This window comes from Eleutherodactylus coqui, chromosome 11 (genome assembly GCF_035609145.1).
Source record: "Eleutherodactylus coqui strain aEleCoq1 chromosome 11, aEleCoq1.hap1, whole genome shotgun sequence".
In the NCBI taxonomy this organism is placed as follows: Eukaryota; Metazoa; Chordata; class Amphibia; order Anura; family Eleutherodactylidae; genus Eleutherodactylus; species Eleutherodactylus coqui.
In genome coordinates, this window is record NC_089847.1 from 64,003,814 (window position 1) to 64,022,841 (window position 19,028).

General features: G+C 45.6%; 1 protein-coding gene across 1 annotated transcript; it reads left to right on the forward strand.

Annotated features, from left to right (window-relative positions):
- Positions 1-4,940: 4,940 nt before the first annotated feature.
- Positions 4,941-10,089, forward strand: LOC136581721 (breast cancer anti-estrogen resistance protein 1-like). Its single transcript, XM_066582345.1, has 3 exons — positions 4,941-5,014; positions 7,143-7,263; positions 9,117-10,089. The coding sequence occupies exons 1-3, from the start codon at positions 4,941-4,943 to the stop codon at positions 9,459-9,461; spliced, it is 540 nt and encodes a 179-aa protein (XP_066438442.1). The 3' UTR covers positions 9,462-10,089.
- The last annotated feature ends 8,939 nt before the right edge of the window (positions 10,090-19,028 follow it).

Below are 19,028 nucleotides of genomic sequence, written 5' to 3' on the forward strand. Positions count from 1 at the left end.
TTTTTCACAGAGACGCCTGACGACCGACGAACAGTGGTGTGCAACCTTTGTCGCGCCAAGATCAGATGGGGAGCCACCACCATCAGCATGCGCAGGCATATGATGGCCAAGCACCCCACAAGGTGGGACGAAGGCCATTCACCGCCCCGGTTTGCACCACTGCCTCTCCCCCTGTGCCCCAACCTGCCACTGAGATCCAACCCCCCTCTGAGGACACAGGCACTACCGTCTCCTGGCCTGCACCCACACCCTCACCTCCGCTGTCCTCGGTCCCATCCAGCAATGTCTCTCAGCGCAGCGTCCAGACGTCGCTAGCGCCACTGTTTGAGCGCAAGCGCAAGTACGCCGCCACGCACCCGCATGCTCAAGCGTTAAACATGCACATAGCCAAATTGATCAGCCTGGAGATGCTGCCGTATAGGCTTGTGGAAACGGAGGCTTTCAAAAGCATGATGGCGGCGGCCCCGCGCTACTCGGTTCCCAGTTGCCAATACTTTTCCCGATGTGCCGTCCCAGCCCTGCACGACCACGTCTCCCGCAACATTGTACGCGCCCTCACCAGCAGTCGGTGTCGCGCGGCGTGGCAGCACAGCGGTGGGCAAGCGTCAGCAGGCCGTGCTGAAACTACTCAGCTTAGGAGAGAAGAGGCACACGGCCCACGAACTGCTGCAGGGTCTGACAGAGCAGACCGACCGCTGGCTTGCGCCGCTGAGCCTCAAACTGGGCATGGTCGTGTGTGACAACGGCCGTAACCAGGTGGCGGCTCTGCAGCTCGGCAGCCTCACGCACGTGCCATGCCTGGCCCATGTCTTTAATTTGGTGGTTCAGCGCTTTCTGAAAAGCTACCCACACTTGTCATACCTGCTCGGAAAGGTGCGCCGGGTCAGCGCACATTTCCGCAACTCCAAGACGGACGCTGCCACCCTGCGGACACTGCAACATCGGTTTAATCTGCCAGTGCACCGACTGCTGTGCGACGTGCCCACACGGTGGAACTCTACACTCCACATGTTGGCCAGGCTCTATGAGCAGCGTAGAGCTATAGTGGAATACCAACTCCAACATGGGTGGCGTAGTGGGAGTCAGCCTCCTCAATTCTTTACAGAAGAGTGGGCCTGGTTGGCAGACATCTGCCAGGTCCTTGGAAACTTTGAGGAGTCTACCCAGATGGTGAGCGGGGATGCTGCAATCATTAGCGTCACCATTCCTCTGCTATGCCTCTTGAGAAGTTCCCTGCAAAGCATAAAGGCAGACGCTTTGCACTCGGAAACGGAGGCGTGGGAAGACAGTATGTCGCTGGATAGTCAGAGCACCCTCATGTCTATATCTCAGCGCGTTGAGGAGGAGGAGGAGGGGGAGGAGCATGAGGAGGAGGGGGAAGAGACAGCTTGGCCCACTGCTGAGGGTACCCATGCTGCTTGCCTGTCATCCTTTCAGCGTGTATGGCCGGAGGAGGAGGAGGAGGATCCTGAAAGTGATCTTCCTAGTGAGGACAGCCATGTGTTGCGTACAGGTACTCTGGCACACATGGCTGACTTCATGTTAGGATGCCTTTCTCGTGACCCTCGCGTTACACGCATTCTGGCCACTACGGATTACTGGGTGTACACACTGCTCGACCCACGGTATAAGGAGAACCTTTCCACTCTCATTCCCGAAGAGGAAAGGGGTTCGAGAATGATGCTATACCACAGGGCGCTGGTGGACAAACTGATGGTAAACTTCCCATCCGACAGCGCTAGTGGCAGAAGGCGCAGTTCTGAGGGCCAGGTAGCAGGGGAGGGCAGAGATCAGGCAGCATGTACAGCGCAGGCAGGGGAACATTCTCCAAGGCCTTTGCCAGCTTTATGGCTCCCCAGCAAGACTGTGTCACCGCTCCCCAGTCAAGGCTGAGTTGGCGGGAGCACTGTAAAAGGATGGTGAGGGAGTATGTAGCCGATCGCACGACCGTCCTCGGTGACGCCTCTGCCCCCTACAACTACTGGGTGTCGAAGCTGGACACGTGGCCTGAACTCGCGCTGTATGCCCTGGAGGTGCTTGCTTGTCCTGCGGCTAGCGTGTTGTCGGAGAGGGTGTTTAGTGCGGCTGGGGGAATCATCACGGATAAGCGTACCCGCCTGTCAACCGACAGTGCCGACAGGCTTACACTCATCAAGATGAACAAAGCCTGGATTTCCCCAGACTTCTCTTATTCACCAGCGGACAGCAGCGATACCTAAGCAATACGTAGGCTGCACCCGCGGATGGAAGCATCGTTCTCTATCACCATCAAAAACGGGGACATTTTTGCTTCATCAATCTGTGTATAATATTCCTCCTCCTCCTCCTGCTCCTCCTCCTGAAACCTGACGTAATCACGCCGAACGGGCAATTTTTCTTAGGCCCACAAGGCTCAGTCATATAATTTTTCTAAACAATTTTTATACGTTTCAATGCTCATTAAAGCGTTGAAACTTTCACCTGAACCAATTTTTATTTTAACTGGGCTGCCTCCAGGCCTATTTAACAATTAAGCCACATTAACCAAAGCGATTAATGGGTTTCACCTGCCCTCTTGGTTGGGCATGGGCAATTTTTCTGAGGTACATTAGTACTGTTGGTACACCAATTTTTTGGGGCCCTCGCCTACAGTGTAATCCAATTAATTTTTTGCCCACCTGCATTACAGCTGACGTTACATCAGCTCTGCTGGGCACTGCAATGGGATATATTTATGTACCGCCGGTGGGTTCCAGGGAGCCACCCATGCTGTCGGTCCACACAGAGTTGTAATTACATGTGTCCACTTCTAAAGAACCCCAGTCTGACTGGGGCATGCAGTGTGGGCCGAAGCCCACCTGCATTAAACATGACATTACCTCAGCTGTGATGGGCAATGCTATGGGATATATTTATGTGCCGCCGGTGGCTTCCTGGCACCCACCCATGCTGTCGGACCACAGAGACTTCACAATAGGGAGTTGTACCTGCCTGTGTCTATGAATTAAAAAGCCCGGTCAGGTTGGGGCATGCAGTGTGGGCCGAAGCCCACCTGCATTTAATCTGACGTTAGCTCTGCTGTCCAGGGCAATGCAATGGGATACATTTATGTACAGCCGGTGGGTTCCAGGGAGCCACCCATGCTGTGGGTGCACACGGAATTCCCATTGCGGAGTTGGGGATTCCCAGTTGTACCTGCCTGTGACTATTTATAAAAAAACGCTGTCTGACTGGGGCATGCAGACACCTTGACAGAATGAATAGTGTGTGGCACATAGGTTCCCCATTGCTATGCCCACGTGTGCAGCTCCTGATGGAGGTGGCACAGGATTATATTTCTCATTGCTTCTGTACAGCATTGTGGGCTTTCGCCCCGCCCCTTTTAAAGAGGGTTGCTGCCTAGCCGTGCCAACCCTCTGCAGTGTGTGCCTGCGGTTCCTCCTCATGGCAGACGCACTTATAAATAGACATGAGTGTGGCGTGGCATGAGGGCAGCTGAAGGCTGCGCAGGGACAATTTGCTGTGCGCTGTGGACACTGGGTCGTGCGGGGGGGGGGGGGTGGGCAGCATGTAACCCAGGAGAAGTGGCAGCGGAGTGTCATGCAGGCAGTGATTGTGCTTTGTTGGAGGTAGGGTGGTGCTTAGCTAAGGTATGCATTGCTAATGAGGGCTTTTCAGAAGTAAAAATTGTTGGGAGGGGGGGGCCCACTCTTGCCACTATTGTGGCTTAATAGTGGGACCTGAGAACTTGAGATGCAGCCCAACATGTAGCCCCTCGCCTGCCCTATCCGTTGCTGTGTCGTTCCCATCACTTTCTTGAATTTCCCAGATTTTCACAAATGGAAACCTTAGCGAGCATCGGCGATATACAAAAATGCTCGGGTCGCCCATTGACTTCAATGCGGTCCGTTACTCGAAGCGGACCCTCGAGCATCGCAAAAATTTCGTCCCGAGTAACGAGCACCCGAGCATTTTGATGCTCGCTCATCTCTAATCACAGTATGATGTAATGGTATTACATCATACTGCAGGAGAGATCAAAACATCCCGATTTCTTGTCTCGCAAGGGGACAAAAAAAAGTAAGACTATGTTTAAAAAAGTTTTACTAATTATTAAAAAGCAATAAAAGTTTTTTTTAGGAAAAACCTTTTGCCATATTTCTAATAATCAATAAAAGAATCTTAATAATAAAACAAAAATACATATTTGGTATCGCTACGTCTGTAAAAGTCCAATCCATCAAAGTAATGCATTACTTACCTCTCACGGTGAAGGCCGTCTGAAAAAAAAATAAAGAAGGCCAGAATTGCACTTTTTTAGTAAGCCAGTCTCCAAGAAAAAATGCACTGAAGGGCGATCAAAATGTTGTACGTATTCCAAAATGTTACCAATAGAAATTACAGGATGTTCTGCAAAGAATGAGCCCTCCCACAACTATGTTGACTGAAGAATAAAAAAGTTATGGCTGTCAGACGATGGCGGCCGAAAATGATTTTAAAAAATGTAATATCTTTGAAAAAAAATAAAAGTATTGCAGCAAAAAAACCTACATAAATTTGGCATTGTAGTAATTGCACTGACCCATAGAATAAAGTTATCAAGTCATTTTTGTCGCAGTGTCTATGTCCGTCATTTAAATGATGGATTTTGGTTCACTTTAAACTCATCCTTCAACCGCTGAAAGTCTGAGCAAATACATTCCATTTGAATGCATTTTGCTCATCTTTCAATAGACTGCAGGATGTTCTTCCCGTGGCATGTTTACATTAGCCAGGAGGAGAACAGTGTTGGCAACTGTTTGCACATGCTGAGCTCTACAAACAACTTGTGGAGGTCCTTTTACATGCAAATGAAGATGATAAAGTGTTAATGGCCAATAATGGCCATTAACACTTTATGTAACTACCTCGCTAAATCTTTCAACCTTTCATTTGTTTCAAAGAATATCTTTGCCTGTAAAATGGGCTTAAGTGAAGCCACATTACCAGCAAGAACTCCTCGCAAAGCCTCTGTGTTGAAAAATACACATCCTGAGTAGGTTAAAATTTGCAAAGTAACACCTTGACTGTTCCAAAGAGATGGCACAACATGTTCTAGACTGATGAAAGCAAAATTGTTCTTTTTGGGTCTAGTAGCTGCAAACAGTATGTCTGATGACTGCCTGTGAAGACAGTGAAGCAGAGTTGATCCTATTTTTTGCATACGAGGGATCATGAATCAGTTTGAGTTTATACAAATACTTGACAAGGTCGTGTTGCCCTATGCCAAAGATGAAACACCCTTGAAATGGGTGTTTCAACATGACAATGACCTAAAACACACCATTAAGCGAACAACTTGCTAGTTACAGACAAACAGGATTGAGGTAATGGAGTGGCCAGCCCAATGCCCTGACCACAATCCCAAACAGAGTTTGTGGAGTGACATCAAAAATGCAGTTTATGAGGCAAAACCAAAAAATACAGCAGAACTGTGGAATGTAGTTTATTCTTCCTGGACTGGAATACCTAGAGGTATTAGAGGTTCCCGAGGTTGCTGGACTCCATGCAACACAGATGTCAAGCAGTTCACTAGAATGCCAAAGTGGTGTGATTTCACCAAGGCCAAATCCTCAGCAAAATTCTGCCATGTGAACAAGGTCTTACGTGGGCAGACATTTATCATATTACATGGCTGATGCAGTAGAAAGGTTGGCTTACTGGCATTGATCAGCTGATCAATATCCATCAACTGAGGAAAGAGAGTCTGTGGCCTTCCATAATGCTGTATGGGGCTGCAGTTCTATAAATCTTCATTAGGCAGCACTATTAGGTAAGATACTGCATACAGAGTTTATTGCTGAACCTCTTAAAATGTACAAGTAAAAACGGTCTAAACATGAAATAACATGCAAGTTAACAATAACCAATTTCAGCACGGACTGCACTGTAGCCTTTACATTTAATAACTTAAATGTAAGCACAAACTAAAGTGCAATCTGTGTCTGAATTTGGTTATTGCTAACTATGATGTTATTTTATATTTAGATTGTCTCTGCGTGCATTTTTTTTCTAAAAGTGTAACTTTACTTTCAAAAAACTTTTGGCATGTCATAGGGAGATATCAAAAGCTTTGATCGCTGGGGGTTCAGGTGCTGAGACTGCACTGATAGCTAGAACAAAGCAGCAGAAGTGCTCATCCAAGATTCTACTCTGCTCTGTTGTGCCCGTCTTCAGCTAGTGGGCAGTGACAATGCTTGGTTGAGCACTTCTGCCAATTCATTCTAGTAATCAGTAGGGTTCTCAGCACCGGGTTCCCACTGATCAAAACTTTTGACATGTCAAAAGTTTTTTGAAAGTAGAGCTACTCTGTAAATGAAGAGGTTCAATGCTAAACCAAGTGTGCAGTTTCTTATCCAATTGTGCCACCAAGTGGCGATTTACAAAACTGCAGCCCTATATTGAATAGCAATTAATTGCTTATCCCTGTTAAGACAAAACTGTGTTTTCTTGTAAATTAGCATCTGATTTATTGAACGGGGGAACCTCTAAGAGGACAAAAGGAATTAAGTTCTGGATGACTAGAATAACTGTTATACTTCCTGATTGTAGTTGTAAGAGAAATAAATACTTCAGTGCTACAAGAATAAGGCCTCACTCATACGGGCAGATTTCAATTGTGGAGGATCCACAGCAAAATGCAGCCATTCTAAGGCATGTACTTTTGCTTTTTCGCTTACTCTTGCAGATACAAATTGCATATTCCACGAGCGGTGGAAAAATCTCAGCATGCTCTATTTTGCTGTGGACTCCATGTGGACGGCATCCATTGAAGTCAACGGAGGCCATCTGACCTGCAGCCCATACGCAATTAACATTGTGTGCTGCGAATACCCACGTCATCGCTTAGCAGCAAAATACAAACATTTAAAAAAACCTGTTCTGCACATGACCGACTGTGAGCCGCTGCGGTCATCTGCAATACAAAATGTGCCCGTGAGGTACACAGGGTCGCCAGGCGGGCTCACAGGTGGAATACCACTGCAGGTCTCCTGCATGCGGAATCCAGTCTGCCCGTGTGAGCCCAAGAGCTTTTCATTATTGTGTGGGTGGTACAATACCCTGCTCATGTGCGATACCATGCATTACCGATAGTTATATGATAAATCACATTGAATTAAAAGTTGCATTATTCTCTCTGTGTCTTTTATACAGGGTAAAGAAGAATTTGAAAAAACTCAAAAGGAACTGCTTGAAAAAGGAAACATTATACGACAAGGAAAGGGTCATCTAGAGCAGCAGCAGGTAAGATACAGATATGTACACTGTAAACTGGACAATCAATGCATTAGGAACGGCTAGTATGTGATCTTGTGATCAGTAATACGGTGCCATGGTATCACTGCGTCACGATCTACTCTCAGATAATATGCCAACATCTCCTCTGCGCAGTACAAGAAAATATTTGGCAGTCACGGATAAAAGTGGGGACTTGAGTGACTGACTGCAGGCAGATTGTTGGCGCCCAGAGGTGTGGTGCCAGGATTTCTGAAGCAGTCGGACTTGTTGGCTGCTCCTAAACCATGATATCAAGAGTGTACCAAGCCACGGGTGGTTTATCCCGGAAGCGAGCATGTGGTATCTCAGCAATGACATGCCACAGTGGACCAACCAACCCAGCAGTAGAACAGCGGTGAAGTTAGAGACAAATTTGTATAATGATCATGTGGCATCATATCTTGCATTGACTGGGGTTCAATAGCAGAAGACCAATATAGCTGCTCCTGATGACCCAGTGTCATTGTCAACAACGCCCTGCATGGGCATAGGAAAGATATCAATAGCCCTTGGACATATGGCAGAAGTCGTCTGGAATGACGATTCCCATTTTCTGCTGAACCATATGGATGGCCAGGTCCACATCTGCCGTAAACTGCATGAAGCTGTGTCCCACTGGTGCACTGTTGGGGTTCAACAGGCTGGTGGTAGTGGCCTAGAACCATTGGTCATCTTACCACAATCCTTGAATGGTGAACGCTCCTCAAGAAGAGCACAAAAAACAAATGAAGCGCACATGGATGAGATCCGAGTGCACTCCATTCTTCACTGATAATTGCTAGGGAATTTTAGAAAGAAAGCTAGGCTTTGTTCAGTTTTTTATGCATGTATAAAAAAACAGATGGCACATAAACAATGCGCACACAACGCATCTATATGTCCAAGCATATACACACATAGTGAAATTTGTCCATTTTTCATGGATTGAAATCGCACACGCCCTTGTGAATGAATCCTTAGGAGAGTCTGATAGAATCACAGATAGAGATCCAGGGAATTTCAAATTCACTGTAGCAGCCGAGTGGACTCATAAGGCACCGGCTGCAGTCATTGAATGGTCTAGCCCTGAGTATCAATATAATGGATGGATAATTGGATGGACGAACAAATAGATAAATAAATTAGACCTAGATGGAGCTATATCACTCCAATTGTATAAAGGATATCATGAGAGAATTTCCCTAAGGATCCATGCTCATAGCCATATTATGGAGCTAAAACCAGGGGTTTTATTCGTGGATTCTGTGAAAATCCACCCCAAAAAAGAGTGCAATGCTTACTGCATGTTATATTACAGAAGGCACCATACAGTGACCGGCAGAGATTCAGTGTGTTGTTGTATTGGGCCCTTACATAAGATGTTGATGGGTGTATGAACCCTTAAGTTATGTTCACATGTCACTAATTTGCTGCGGATTTTCTTGCACATTTTTATGCAGATCTGCAGCAGATTTTACCTTCTCAATTGAATTCAAATTGAAGGGATGAAATATGCTGCAGATCTGCACCAAAGTCCGTGACAACATTTTCAGCACATCAGTGACGTGTGAATGATCCTTACTGCAATTTGATGTGAATATGAATAGAATGATTTTTGCAATGCGACAACCCACAGACCAGTTTGTTCAGTGGTTTCCACATGTTGCATCTGGATTATTGCCTCTCTGTAACTGATGGCTTAGTTTACCCTTGTGACTGCCCGCACCTCTGTGATTCTCAAAAGACTAAGATGTATCTGTTTTTTTAAATGATAGAAATAATAAGCTAAACGTGTTACAACTAAGAAAGTTTTCTAATTTATTCTGGTCTTAATACTTCAGCTGAAGCAGTTTGAACGTCTGGAAGAAGAGGTTGCACGGCCCATTGAGAACGATCTGTCAAACTGGACGCCACCACAACACTACAGCCAAGTTCGTAGCACCCTGAGCAACTCAGACCGGCAACTGCTTCTCTTCTACCAAGAACAATGCGAGGCAAACGTCACTACTTTGACCAATGCCATTGATGCCTTCTATAGCTCCATCAGTAGCAACCAACCTTCCAAAATTTTTGTGGCCCACAGCAAATTTGTTATCCTTAGTATTTATATGGGACACATTGTCACGCCAAGCCAAAGCTCAGGACATCCGAAACAAAGTCACCCACTACAGCAATCTTATGTGTGACAAGCTCAAGGAGATAGTTCTTTCCACCAAAACAGAAGCACTTCAATACCCATCTCCATCAGCAGCCAAGGATATGGTGGAGAGAGTCAAAGACCTCAGCAACAGCACTCAGCAGTTCAGGATGGTTCTTGGGCAGCTAGCCGCTATTTGAAGATGCAGTTGACTTTATTGTCTGGAGATCTAGTCCAGGTGTGACAAAGAGATACTGTGAGGAGCTGTTGGCTCAGCGAGTCAGCTGTAAATCCTCTGTAGAGACGTTTGATAGACTTTGATGCCATCTCTTTTAAGTAAAATTAATTTTAAGTGAACTGCAATTGGGATTTATCCATGAAACTACACTACAGCCTATGCTACATTTACGGAGGAATGTCGGACTACAATTAGCTCTTAGCTAAACTTGTAAATATTATTCTTGGATATCAGATTGAATTACTTGTCCATTCCATGTCCCTAATTGTCACCAATCAGACCATTTCTGGGGCAGTTCATTTCATTCTAAATTGTGTTTTGAGCTGCTTTAGCATAAACGCTTTCCCACTGGAAGACCTCCACCGCTGTGGGAAACAGGTGAAATACAGAGTCCGAGGCACTCATTCATTCTTCATAATAAAAGGGTTGTTATTTCTTCCACACTTGTCAGTGACGTACTATAACAGTTACCATCTTATGATATGTGAGACTGTAGGGTAAATTATAAGAAATGATAATGACTTACAACCAGAAGATGCATGCTTTGTGAGTTTTGAAGATGAAGGTTACTGTACTAATTTTTAAAGAGGTTTTCCATCCAAAGGTGAACATACTATAGAGGCAGCTATGGGGTCCTGGAACCAAAGATCCAGTCTAGGTCTAATAGCACCAGAAGGGAGCCCAATTTTCAACCTTCGACACCCTCCCCCCCCCCCCCCCCCCTCCTGCTCCTGCTCCTTTCATATATGTAGGTTTGGTCTCCACCTAAATGTATTGATTAATATGGCAATAAGTGATAGTGAAAAGTATGGTTTCAGCACTGACAAGCCTTCTCTGCCCTTGGCTTAGTACCAATTTTCTTTAGGATAAAGCCCTGATAATTGGAGACTAGTTGCTTTGGTTTATGTTGCCTGGCATCCCTTATGTAAAAGGATGCAGCTTGTAGGCAGTATTTTCCTATCAACTACTCTGTCTTAAGTTGGCTTTACATTTTAGAAGGCTGTTGGCCAAATACTTTTCTAACAGCTATATATCCTGACCCCTCATAGAAACGTTGGCTTGTCCGGGTGTGTATGTGTTCTGAATAGGAAGAGGAGAGTCACTGTCAGACATCCCTCTTAGCAGCTTATCGGGTTGGGCATGTTGAAATCCAATTGCCTGATCCTTTTCTCCTCTGCAATTGGGAGAAGGTTGGGACTCCCCCATACACATTAGATGGCTACCGACTCCCACCAAAATCAGTGGGTTCAGCTGACATCGCTCTAATGTGTATGGGCAGCCTTAAATGTCAGCAGGGTTGGCGCAGTAGAGAAAGGACACAGCTGGCAACACTCAGGACATGCCATTCCCCACTCAGCCTGTGATATTTAGCACATTTCCAGTCAGAAAACCTCTTTACGGGTGCCTTTTGCAAACTATAACATTATATTTTTTCCCCAAAATTGCGATTGAAGAGAATAGAGGTTAACATCTCTCCTCTATGTCGGTCCGTTTAGACGCTGGAGACCATATGTGTTTCCTTGGTATTTAGTCAAATAGGAGCAAATGTCTTCAAATACAGGTGCAGCTAAGAGGGGTTTGTCATTATAGTGATACCATCTATTGTTTTACATAAGAGTGCAGGTATCTGTACTGTACTGCAATATTTTAACTCGGAGAGTTATTACAGTGCATGCACAAGGCGGCTGCAAAAGTTAATTGACACATTCAGCTTTACTATGTCTATACTTAAAACCAATGCCATATGTAACTTTCCAAGATGTTCTTTGCAAAACTTAAAGGGGTCGCCTGGGATTAAGAAAAGCAAGTTTGAATTTTATTCCAGAAATAGCACCACTCTTGTCCATGGGGGGTATCTGGTATTGCATCTCATTCCCGTTCAACTGTATGGGGCTGAACTCAACAACCGGTACAGTCCATAAACTGAAGAGAAGATTTTATCAGTAATGAAAAGCAAAGGTTTTTTTTCTTATTCTGAGCCACCCATTTCGGTTAAGTGTTACTACAACAACAGCACAGAGTGGAGTTTTGGTTCATGCGTAAATGTTCATAGCCTTAAATGTACATATGCCAAATGCAACTATATCAATCTACACCAACATACATAGGCGTTTCTCTTTCCACTAAACCCCCACATGATAATCCAAGAAATCACACAGCCCTGCCACTCAGTAATAAAACTAATCAGTAATTATTTGGATTCTACACAGGCTATTACATGACAAATTACCTGGACATACATTGGTCTGTCACAATGCCTTAACCCTTTCTAATCCGCTGTCTGACGTCTAAAGACATTCTGATTGAAGGCTGTACAGCTCCGATGTCGGAACACGTCCGGCAGGGTATTCTTACTGTATATTACTGGCCCGCTCTGTTGTTGGGGGCCTCTCCAGCATGTCCCATACCGCAGTACTGGCTCTAGCCAGCAGATGGTACCGTTGTATATTGGCAGAAAGAGAAAACCACCTAGGAAACCCTGAATCCAAAATTGGATTGCAAAGGGTTAATCCACTTTTAAGAGGTGATGACTTAAATTAAGCCTTAGCCCATGCGCCCCACCATTACATTGACTCTCTAAGGCCACTCTCACACATGGCCCCAGCAAAGAGCTGTGATTTCAATCACGGCACTAGGCTGTGATTTTACTTTGGTTCCTGCCTCCGACAGCGGCTTTAGCACACCCCATTATCGATGAGGTGAACTAAACGCAAAAAATAAAACAGACAACGCTCGAAAATCCAGCGCCGCGTTCGAGCACGTCTGCAAGGCTTCATTGGAATCAATAACAGCGTCATACCGCGGTGTTCAAAACACTGCGGTAATCACGGAAAACCGTCTGTGTGAGTGTGGCCTTAGGGTGTAATTTTTCTTCTATATTTGGGATGACTTTGGTGTATTCTGATGTATGGATGCTATAGATTTTCTCTTTGTAGAGCAATATATTCTGTGAGAAGCTGATGGAAGGTAAAGGAAGTATTGCCAGGATAGAAGAACATATCTGTGTGCTGTGAATTCATTTGCTGGAAAACCAATCCCATATATTTTATTCTGAACTGAGGTCTAATGTCACGCAGAATCTCCTGTCAGTCCTGATTGTTGGGAGCTTGAAATGCCATCTGCCTGTATAAAACACATTTGTCGAATAGTGGTTTGGAAAAAAAAAAAAACATTCTCATGAATAACCTGCGGATGCCATCGACTAGAAACGTGGTTTATTGCTTCCTGACGTTTAAAGGCTTTACTGATGACGGATCTTTAGGCCTCATTGAGGGATGAAAACCAAAACAGAGTTGCTGAGATGTGTGAGATGTTCCATTGTACATTGGGCAACATTATGCTGGGAACCTTGGGTCCTGACATTCATGTGGATGTTATATTGACATGTACCACCTACCTGTTCCTTGTACAGACCATTGTACGCTCCTTTACCGCAGCATTCCATAAAGGCAGTTCCCTCTTTCACCAGGATAATGTGCCCTGCTATACTGCAAAAATTGCTCGAGGATGGTTTGAGAAACATCTCAAGGGGATGATTTCACTTCCAACTTCCTCCAATGACTTGAATTGGCATCACAGGAGCCTTATTTCACAACTTACAGGATCTGCTGCAACTGGCTCAGAGATAGAAAGCAGAGGGCGCTAATAAATGGTTCATACTCTGATTGGGCCACCGTTGCTAGTGGGGTGATATATAAAATGAGGCAGCTCGGTCTGGGTGAAAATGTGTGTATCTGGGTAATAAACTGTCACAGGGATAGAAAGCAGAGGGTGGTAATAAATGGCTCATACTCTGATTGGGCCACCATTACTAGCGGGGTGCCACAGGCTTCAGTATTGGGCCCCATTCTGTTCAATATATTTATCAACGACCTTATAGAGGGGCTGCACAGTAAAATATCAATATTTGCAGATGACACAAAGTTATACAATATAATCAATGCAACGGAGGACAATGTGCGGCTACAAAAGGACCTAGATAAGCTGGGGGCTTGGGCAGAAAAATGGCAAATGAAGTTCAATATTGATAGATGTAAGGTTATGCACATGGGCAGGAGAAACAGATGTCATCAATATACACTAAATGGGGTACCGCTAGGGAAAAGTGATATGGAAAAAGACCTGGGGGTACTAGTGGATTATAGATTAGACTGGTGTAACCAATGCCAGTCAGCTGCTGCAAAAGCTAATAGAGTCTTGGCGTGTATTAAAAGAGGTATAGGGGTGAAGGATAAGAACATTATTCTCCCACTATATAAGGCAATTGTCAGGCCTCACATGGAATACTGCGCACAGTTCTGGACACCGGTGCTCAGGAAAGATGTTGCAGTGCTTGAAGGGGTTCAAAGGAGGGCAACTAAATTAATAAATGGAATGGGAGCACTAGAATACCCAGAGATGTAATCAAAATTGAGATTTTTCACCCTGGAAAAATGACAACAAAGGGGCAACCAAATAACAATGTATAAATACATTAGGGGACAATACAAAGATCTCTTCCATGATCTGTTTACGTCCTATGTCTAGAAGAAAGCAGGTTTCATCGCCAACATAGAAGGGGGTTCTTTACTGTAAGAGCAGTGAGACTGTGGAACTCTCTGCCTGAGAACGTGGTGATGGCAGAATTGATAAAGGAGTTTAAGAGGGGACTAGACGTCTTTTTAGAATGCTATGATATTACACGATATAGACATTAAATAACCAGCAGGGTTGTTGATCTGGGTCTTACAGACCGATAGGAACTATCAGAGGTTGATCCAGGGATTATTCTGCCATTATAGAGTCGAGAAGGAATTCCCCCAACCCCCAAAATGGGGCAAATGGGCTTCTGCCTCAAAGAGTTTTAGAATCAACAAGCAAGTGGGGAGGGGGGGGGGGAGTGGAAACAGACAAAAATGGATGGAAATTTGTCTTTTTTTCAGCCTAACATACTATGTTACTATTTTACTACCAGTTACCACCTTGCAAGGTCTTGTGGAGTCCATGCTTTAATAAGTCTAAAGGGCTTGTTCGCACCAGCACTCAGTCTGTGTTCAGACTTTACGTTTTTGGAGCAGAGAAATGGAATTAAACGATTCAATTTTTTGCCCATTGATGTCAATGTTTTATTTTTGAGCTTTCAGTTTGCTTCCATTCTGTTAGGTTTCTGTTTCTAATGGAATAAATAGCATAGTCCTTCTAATAGTGTCCGCAGGATTGTGTGACTGTGGACAACCTCAGCTGGGCAGGCTTTCGCCACAAGCTATTTTGTACGTGTGTGAACAAAGCCTTTGAATGGTTTTCCCCTAACTGACTATTGCCACATTTCGAAATGGCTGGGTTTCCATGGCAGTAGGGTGCTGTTTGGGCAGCTACTGCGTGGCAAAAACTCATGCATTTTACCACTGTTTTGTGATGTGGTTGTTGGCTACACGTTTTTTTGTAGGTGAAAGAGGTTAAATACCATCTTTCACCTGTAAAGAACGTATGGTTAATAAGCACAATTCACAGTAAAATATGTTCCTTTTTGCTACACAGTAGTTTGACGCCATTACCTGTATATGAAACCCAGCCTAAGGCCAGATTCATACATTTGGGTGCGCAATACACAGAAAATAGAACCCTATTGATTTCAATGAGTTCGATCACTGGCGCATATTTGGTGTGAGCAATTCCATCGCACCAAAAAACAGCACACTTTTCTTTCTTACGCATTTAGGCCTCCTTCCCACGAGCGTGACGGGGTCCGCTGCGTAATATTACGCAGTGAAGCCCGTCACGGCGCCCCCCAGAGCCCCTATACTTACCTGCGGGAGATAGCGTGAAATCGCTTCCCCGCCCACCACCGCCGCGTCACCGCCCACCACCGCCGCGTCACCGAGCGTGTCACGTGACGCGGCCGGCCGTGTCACGTGACGCGGCCGGCCGCGTCATTTGGCGTCAGATGACGCGCGGCGGTGGGCGGGAAAGCGTTTTTTCACGCTATCTCCCGCTGGTTACAGCGGGAGATAGCGTGAACGGACGGCTTCCATTGACTGCAATGGAAGCCGTCAGTGCGTACAGCCCGTCCTCACCCGCAGAAAATAGAGCATGCTGCGGGTGAGGACGGGAGAAATCGCGGTGCGTAATTCCGCGCTGGAATTACGCATCGTGAGCATTGTGCTATTAGGTTCAATAGAACCTAATAGCTGCGGGCAACGCAGCGGATTTTCGCCGCGATTTACGCGGCGGAAATCCGTTCGTGGGAAGGAGGCCTTATGCAGGCAAAGAGCACATATTAAACTCATTAGACTAATTGGCCATTTGAATGACTGGATCCATGGTTGTGTGTTTTTTTTATGCACACACAAATACGCCACAACAATGCCACAAAAAAGCACAGCAAATGTGTATAAATATGGATATGTTCCTGTGAATCCAGCCTAAGACAAGTCACACTCTGATTAGTGGGGAACTTCTCACCATTGTATTGAATGACAATACAGATGTATCCTCCCTTAACATATGAAATGTGTAGCACAAATTAAAAAAAAAAATTGTACTGACATGAGAATTTTACATCTTTGTGTCATATGAGCCTCGTGTGGTGCAGAGTGTTAAGGCTGCAGAATGCAGTCCTAAGCCCTAACTCATGTCCTGAAGGTTGCAAATTCAATCCCCACGTGGTTCAGGTAGCCAGCTCAAGGTTGACTCAGCCTTCCATCCTCCTGAGGTTGGTAAAATGAGTGCCCAGCTTGTTGGGGGGGGTAATAAACGAATTACCTGAAAGCGCTGCGGAATACGTTGGCGCTATACAAATAACAAGTCCCTTCATAAGAAATTAGAGCCCTTTTACTGTCAGAGGATTTTGGACATTTTGCCAGGACAATTTTGACACCTTTGATATGTACAGACAAATCCTAAAATATAAAATATTCATACTAATCTTCCATACCTATGTGTTTTATGGGAATAGACAACATGGTGACTGCAGCTGTCTTGATGATCTACTATTGATGACCTCTTCTGAGAAATACTGAGGAATAGGTCATAACAGTCCGTCTCCCATTGATTTCAGTGAGACCTGCACTTGTAGTTACAAGCGCAGGCCACTTTACAGAGGTCGGAGCAGAGACTTCCGCTGCTTCTGTTCCAACCCCTGTGAATTTGCGGTGCTGTCAGTGGGCGCATAATCAGCTGATCGGTTGGAGTCCCAAGTGACGGACCCAAGCAGATCAACTATTGATGAACTACTGTGAGGATAGGTCATCAATATTCTCCCTTGAAAACACCTTTAATGGAACTTCATGAGAAACTGGAATAATTTTTTTTATGCATTTGCACCTAAAACCCATAGCAACTTGCTTTATCAACTTCTACTTGCTGCACAGTATCTCAGGTCGTATTACTGATAGAGCATAGATTTTTGGTGCTTTTTTTCTAAACCAAGTTTATTATCTCTAAACCAAGAACTAGAGATGAGCGAGCATACTCGCTAAGGGCAATTACTTGAGCGAGCATTGCCCTAAGGCCTTAGTCAGACGGGCGTTTTTAGCCGCGATTTGCGCATGCGCATGCGTCCGGCGATTTTATAAAACCATTGCTTTGCAATGGTATCGGACACATGAGCGCTTTTTATGCGCTCGTCCGATAAATTATAGAACAAAAAAAATCGCAGATCGCACCTATCTGCGATCTGCGATTCCTGTTCTCTTCTCTATATGCGCTCAATGGGGCCGGTGGCAGCAGCGCCGACCCCATTGAGAACATATAGAAGACAAATCATTCTTCTCTGCCACAGCTGTAACAGCTGTGGCAGAGAAGAACGATGTTTGCCCATTGAATTCAATGGAGCGGCAATACAGCCGCTCCATTGAAAGCAATGGGCTGCCGGCGTGAATTGTCGGGAAGGGGTTAAATATATAAACCCTTCCCCGCAATTCATCCTAAAATGTGTTAAAATAAAAAAAAATTGCAGCCGGAGTCTAGCCGCGGCCGCTGTCAGTTCTCCTGAACTGCTTCTTGGCACTATTCAGCCGGCGGGGCTTTAAAATCCCCGCCTGCTGAATGATCTGCCTCTGATTGGTCAGGGCCCTGACCAATCAGAGGCAGGTTTCACTCACACACCCATTCATGAATTCATGAGTGGGTGAGTGACTGCTGCCTCTCAGCGCTGAGCCAATCAGGGGCAGGTCTGACTCACATCCATTCATGAATTCATGAATGGGTGTGAGTGAGGCATGCCTCTGATTGGCTCAGTGCTGAGCCAATCAGGGGGCAGGTCTGACTCACACCCCCTCCACACCCACTGCAGGACGGCCGCGCGGAGCTCCGGCTGCCGGGAGAAGGTGAGTATACAATTTTTTTTTATTTTAACACATTTTAGGATGCATTGCAGGGAAGGGCTTATATATTTAAGCCCTTACCGACAATTCATCCCGGGCTCGCCTGCAGCGCATTGCTTTAAATGGAGTCGGCTCTATTGCCGTCTCCATTGAATGCAATGCGCTGGACAGCTCCGGCCCGTTTCTAATGAAACGCGGCTAGGAGCAGATTTGCGGGCGATTTGCGGGCGACTTGCGCGCACCGGTCACGCGATTTGCGGATGCGCATCCGTCATGCGATCCGCAAATCGCGCAAAAAAACGCCCGTCTGACTACGGCCTTAGTGAGTACCTGCACGCTCGAGAGAAGAGGTTCGGCTGCCGGCGCGGGTGACAGATGAGTTGCGGCAGTGAGCAGGGGGGAAAAAGAGGGAGAGAGAGATCTCCCCTCCGTTCCTCCCCACTCTCCCCCGCCGCCGGCGACCGAACCTTTTCTCTTGAGCGGGCCGGTACTCGCTAAGGGCAATGCTCGCTCGAGCAATTGCCCTTAGCGAGTATGCTCGCTCATCACTACCAAGAACACAATGAAAGCTATCTGTAATACAGCCTGAGACACTGTCTGTAGAACTACAGTTGAAAGTGGGGGCTACAGTGAGAGCTACAGGCATATGTAACTCCTACTTCAGCTATATCACAGGATGCATTGCTGATAAAACCAAGAGTCTTTTCTTTAAAACAAGAACACAACCAGGCTATATCTGCAATAGGTAATGGTGGACACATCTGGAAGGCTGTATTTACACAGGCATTACAAGTTTTGCCCTAGATTCTGGTGAACAACTTGCATTGCACAACACATGGATACTTGTCCCAATAGCTGAACGATGTGTCGGACACTGTACATTACATGTTCTATTCTCATACTTGTACAAAAACGGGACACGCAGTGATTTTTTCAAACGCGGACCATCAGTCTGATTGACAAAACACTCATGTACATGAACCCATTCACGTGAATTGTGATATGTATGGAATTAGCACAGCTAAAAAAACAATCAGATGGAACTCAAGAATATTTCATGTGCAAATATCCCTAT